The sequence below is a fragment of the Corvus brachyrhynchos genome, unplaced genomic scaffold (assembly GCF_000691975.1).
Source record: "Corvus brachyrhynchos isolate BGI_N302 unplaced genomic scaffold, ASM69197v1 scaffold68, whole genome shotgun sequence".
Taxonomy (NCBI): Eukaryota; Metazoa; Chordata; class Aves; order Passeriformes; family Corvidae; genus Corvus; species Corvus brachyrhynchos.
Window position 1 is genome coordinate 3,354,747 of NW_008240039.1, and position 6,000 is coordinate 3,360,746.

At 47.4% G+C, this 6,000-nt stretch overlaps 1 protein-coding gene across 2 annotated transcripts in view; it reads left to right on the plus strand.

The window, feature by feature from the left end:
• Positions 1 to 6,000, plus strand: part of PRDM16 (PR/SET domain 16) — a 291,370-nt gene that overhangs the window by 274,587 nt on the left and 10,783 nt on the right. For both annotated transcript variants that reach the window (XM_017744088.1, XM_017744089.1), the window contains exons 12-13: positions 256 to 333; positions 5,702 to 5,871. In XM_017744088.1, coding sequence (XP_017599577.1) covers positions 256 to 333; positions 5,702 to 5,871 — 248 coding nt within the window. The remainder of the gene's footprint in view (positions 1 to 255; positions 334 to 5,701; positions 5,872 to 6,000) is intronic.

The window sequence follows — 6,000 nt, forward strand, 5'->3', positions numbered from 1 at the left end:
CTGTCAGGGAGTTGTAGGAGTGAGAAGGTCCTCTCTGAGTTTCCTTTTCCCCAGGCTGAGCCCTCCCAGCTCCCTCAGCTGCTCCTGGAGCTCTGATGCCAGCACAGTGACCCCTGTAACCCCGGGGTGGCAGATTCGTCCTCCCCATTGTCCCCCTCGGCTGCGAGCGCACGAAGGGGTTTTGGGAGCAGTGTCAGGATGTGCTGTGGCATCCCTGGGCTCTCCTGATGGTTTCCTTTGGCTTTCCCTGTCCAGGTACTGTGGCAAGATCTTCCCACGCTCAGCCAACCTGACGAGGCATCTGCGGACACACACTGGAGAGCAGCCTTACAGGTGATGTTGTCCCCCATAAAAAACCCTTTCCCAAACACTCCTCACTCACCACTCCGGTATTTTTCCTTCCCCCCCCCCTTCCATAAAGCTGTGCCAGCAGAATTCCACAGGCCTGGAGCATTACACAGAGTGATTCATAGGGTTGTATATTATGTGTACCAGCCAAAAATAATCAGGCTTGGCAGCTCGAAGATAGACACTTAACTTATATTTAGATGTATGCTGGCAAATGAGGGCTCTGATTTGCAGTGTTGTTTCACACTCACGTTCACCATTCATCTCAAGGACAGCTGAAGGTGCTGAATGGCTCTGAAATTCGGGCTGGTTTGAAGGGCTTGCCAGGACCTTCACTGCTGGGGCTAGCTGGGTTTTTTTTTCCTTTTCTTAATGAGCATCAGAGGTGCCTGGAGTAAGGGATCAAAACCACAAAGGCAAGAAAAACCCTGTCAATTTACCTGCCTTCAAACTGAATTTTGGTAGTTCCTGAGCTTAAATCAGGGAGTTTAAAAGGAGGTCTGGGAGTGGGGGGATTCACACAGAGTCTCACACGTTTGTGAGTGTTTAAGGTAGGAGGCTGAGCTGTTTTCTGTCAGTTGGGGACAAGGTGATGTGATTTTGATGCTTCAGTGTGCACAGGGACAGTGTCCCAGCCCAGTGGATTCTGTGGCTCCTGTCCAAGTCAGGGTTTAAATCTGAATAAAATTCACAACAAAATGCACATATTATCTGGGCCTAGGTGTATAAATAACTATTTCTCATGGAAATCCTTCCCCTTAGAATTTTCTCCCAGTGCTTTACAAACAGTTTAAAAAACTTGGGCAAAAAATGCCCTTTTTTTTTGTTAGAATGAGGTCCAGAAATGAGCAAACCTGAAGGAATGGTGAATCGAGAGCTCGCTGCAAGTCCAGCATTGTGTTTGCCATGACGTGAGCGAGTGTTTTGCAGGTTGTCAAACAATGGCAACAATTCCGTTTCTCTTTGGGTAGCTGACATTGCAGCATTTCATCCACAGCCATAAGTTCACAACAAAGCAAATGGAGCAGTTATGAAATAAAGAGAAACACAAATTTATGAGCAGCAAAAGGCCGTGTGGTCAAATACACCGCATTTTTATGCTCAGTTTAACCTAAGAATTGACTCTCCCACATTGTAATCCCTGCTACACTGGGAATCACGGTTATTTTCCTACCAGAATTTTAAGTGTAGACATTAGGTAAATTCAAAATACACCACCCCACCACCCCCCCAAAAAAGCAGACATATATTTTGGATCCATTCCCTGCTGTGATGTTTGGGGTTGTGTTATTTGAGATGCCTGAATAGGTCCTGCGTGTTCCCTGTCCACGGAAACACTCACTCCCGATTATTCTGAGATTGTTCCTTCGGTTTTTCTTCCAAAAAAGGAGACTTGCAACTTAACAAAGGTTAGGAAAATAAAGATTTATTTGATCTGGTCTTCTCCCAGCAAATAGCCTGTGTGGGTTTTTTAGAGGTCTGACTCCTGGACAATGTTGCATTCTAACAGCACCCCGGAGAGCCGGGGCTGCGTTTACAGACGAGCTTTAATTATCATTGATTTGCTTTTCCTCTCAGAGAACTGAGATTTGCAGCTTTGGCAGCCAGGCTTGTTTTGAAAGCTTGGTTTTTAAGTGCTGACTTCAGGCAGGTAAAAGGAGGTTGTTGACTTCTCAGTGTTTTATTGTTGTCTCCTTTGCAACTTTGCTTTTGATTGTTCAATTTTTATTTTTTTTTTACCCTGTCACTATATAAAAATATTTCTATATATAATAATTCAAATATTAATCCAAATATTAATTTAAATGTTCTTAAAGACAACAGGCTAGAAAATAAGGTGTTTTGGGTTTGATTCCTGATTGCCTTTGGTCAAGTGATGGGTTTTTTGGAGTTTTTTGGGGGCAGTTAGGAAGTCACTCAAACTTCTTACATGTCTAATTACGTATAAAGTAGGAATTAATAGCATATGAGCAATAAAGGAGGCAGATTTTTTTTATAAAGGGAAATTGCAACGTGTTTTCTGAGGAGTGAGCAATACCTGGTAATGCACTTCCTAAAAATCAAGTGAAACACTCCGAGACCTTGTGCCCTACAGCAAAATTCAACAAGTTTCTTTTCCCTCTTTTATTTTTTCTGCACCAAACCTGAAATTCAGCGCTATGTATTTCAGAACTCAGTGATAAAAAGGCCCTTGGAGGCCTCGTGTCCTGTTATCTGCATTAAGCTGGAACTCACAGCCACACCTGACATCTCCTAAGATTGCACACAGTTCGATAAATATTGAAGATATTTCTCATTTTCTGGTTTTCAAAACGCAGCCTGAGCTCCCCCCTGCTATAAATGCACTCGAGGCTGAGGAGTCGCTCGGAGGGGGAGTTGCTCTCCATGTGTTCTGTGGGTTTTTTCCCTGCAATTCTTCTTCAGCTCACACTGATCGGTGCAAAACTTTGGGAGAGGGACTCAGGAACTCCTCCCCACACTCCCGGGGTCTGCTCCCTGCTTTCTCCCGTGTTGTCCCAGGTACCGGAGCTCCTCCAGCTCCCAGGATTTCCTGTCATTCCCCAGCGCTCCCCAGCTGCAGCCCTGGCTCCTTCCTTGCTGTCACTCCCTCCCACTTTGGATGTTTGCAGCCCTTTAAGCTGATAAGGGAGAAGCTTTGTGGGGCTGTTTGCAAAGCAAACACCGCTGCCTTTGAGTTTTATTCTTCTTCTCCCTCCGCGTTCACCCCTCTCCCTGAATTTAAGCTGGTTCCTCTGCCATTTATTTAGATTAAAACCAGCAGAGCTCCCAGCACCGACCCCTCTGGGACCACAAATAACCCCGGACATCTCCCTCATCCCTTTGCTCCCAGGCATTCGCTGCTCCTTCCCAGTGCCCCTCTGGTTCCTATTTTTTTAACAAGCTCTTGATCCCTCCCCATTCCCGACCCTGCATCCACATAGCTCATGGTTAAGGCGAGGACTTGTCACGGGGAGCTTTTCAAAGGCTTCCTGAACATCTAAATAAATGGACACGGAGGAGGCCGGCTCGCTCCTGCCTTGGGCTGCCTTTAAATGGCTGGAGGAGCTCCTGGGGGTGATGGCAGGGACAGCCAGGCTGGGGAGCTGGGTTAGCCCGGTGCCCACTGTGCCAGGTATCCCCTGTGCCAGGCATCCCCTGTGCCAGGCATCCCCTGTGCCAGGTATCCCCTGTGCCAGGCACTGGGACACATGAAAAAAGCATTATTTTAGGAGCTGGTGAGGACAGGCAGGGAGAGAAAAGCCCTGGCATCAGCAGGGATGAGGAGGGGGCTCCTCATTTAAACTGGACAAAACCGCTCATGAAAATCCCATGGAATAGCAGGAATTTGGGAATATTGGCAGGTTTGGACATTGCAGTTTGCTGGAGTGCTGAACAGGAATCTGAGAGAGGATTCCTTGGTGCTGGAAATCCGTGTTGAACTCTCCTTATAGAAACTGTGCTTGTCCTTGCTGATGTTCAAATAACATCTTGGTTTCTGGATTTATTTGGGTTTTTTTTGAAAAAAAAAAAAAAAGAAGAAGAAAGACTTCAGAAATCTGGAAAAGCTGTGGTTTGAAAAGAGGTTTTGCTTTCTCCCTTGCTTAATCCTAATAAAGGTGCATTATTTGAAATATCTTTATTCTTGTTGGAGATTTAGCAGTAGGAAATTCAGAGGTGGACATGGAGTCCATAAACATTCAGGGAGGGAGAGTGTTTCATAAATGTATCCCCGCTTTTTCCAAAAATAATATCCATTTATTTTTAGAGACCGAATAAAAATCACAGCTGGAGCACATCTGGAAATGGGGTCTGTGTGTTTCACAGGGGGGATCTTTCACACTCGCAGTTGAACCTGTTGTGTCTGTAGGGAAGAACCCCCCGTCCTCTGTGTCCAGGGAAATCCAGTTCCATCCTTGAGTGAGGCAGGCACGGGGTGAGTCTGTGCACACCAGCAGCTGCCTCCAGGTACTCCCAAAACCTGCGTGGATGCCCCTCCATGTCTTGGAGTGCTGGAGAGGCCCTGGCACAGGCTGCCCCATCCCTGCAAGTCTCCAAGGCCAGCCTGGACAGGGCTTGGAGCACCCTGGGAGGGTGGAAGGTGTCCCTGCCCACGGCAGGGGGTGGCACTGGACGGGCTTCAAGGTCCCAAAACCATCCTGGAATTCCAGGATTCCCATCGAGGAGCAGCTCAGCTCCGCGGGGCAGATGTCGCTGTGGGTTAGAGGAGCTCAGAGCAGCCCTGCTGGAGTGGATTTGTTCTGGAATTACAAGGGCTTGGGAAGAGTTTGAATCTTGTCAGTGCCCAGGGTTTGTGGAGCTCTGCAGCGGAGACAGATTCTGCTGCTCGTGGGTTTTGGAAGCGGAGCCGTGGGGGAGCAGCTTTGCTGAGGTACGAGTGACGTGTTTCAAGGGAGATGTAAGGAGGGATCCGGCGGGTTCGGGCAGGAATGAGGCTTTCAGGAGTTTTAGACCCAAACTCTCCACCGCAGCTCGGAGCTGCCACCTTCAGTCCACCGGCAGCTCCCGCTCTGCGCTGGGCTGAGCCCGCCCGGCACCACCCTCAGCAATTCCAATTTATTTGGGGGCAATCTAAACCCAAAATGGGGGTGATGGCTTTGAACAACCCCCCCCAGCCCATCTGCCGTGGGTCCTGAGGAGATTTAGCTGAGACAGGGAATATTTCTTCACTCAGCAGCTCCCCTGAACATCCTGGCTTGGCTCCTTGCGTTCCAGCTTTTCATCATAAACCAGATATTTGCTCCCAGGAGTAAATCCTATCCTGCTTGGAAAGGATGGTGGATTTCTTGGGAGCTGTTTTGCTACAAGAATAGCCATAATTACCTTTAAAGCCACGCTGCACTCCCTGCATCTCCAGTACCGCAAGGAATTTCGCAAATAAAGCTGGAATTTTCTGTGTGTCCAGCTAACTGTCATGCAGGGATTTGCCAGTTAATAACTACTTTATACATTTCACCTCCCTTCTTTCTTCTTCTCCCTTCCCTGTCCTCCCTCCACAGCCATATTTCACCTGATTCCCCACAAAAAAAAGTGGAAGGAATAAATCCACCTCTCTCATTCCTACATCCATGCGTGGAAAAGTAATTATTTTGTTTCAAACTCTTATTTGTTTGGACGACTCGCTTCCTAATTAATCTCAATCCTTTCTTTGTGCTCCTTGAGTAACAACAATATCAGATTTGTCTGGGATGATTAATGCTTTGTGCTTCCCTCAACCAAGTCAAGATTTATAGACCAACGTTTCCTGGGGTATCGATAGTTAAATTTTTCTCTCTTTTTTTGCAGTTTGGGTTGGGTTTTTTCCCCCTGACGTTTTACTCTTTGGCATTTTCAGGTGTAAATACTGTGACAGGTCATTCAGCATTTCCTCCAACCTGCAGCGGCACGTCCGGAACATCCACAACAAGGAGAAGCCATTCAAGTGCCACCTGTGCAACAGGTGCTTCGGGCAGCAGACCAACCTCGACAGGCACCTGAAGAAGCACGAGCACGAGAACGTTCCAGGTGGGGAAAGGCTCTGTGGCTCTGCTGGGGATCACTGGAGAGAGGAGACTCTGATGCCATGAAGACTTTTTGCCTTTTCTTTTATACTCCTGTTATACCTTTTTACAACTTCTGTACTCCTAGTGTTTT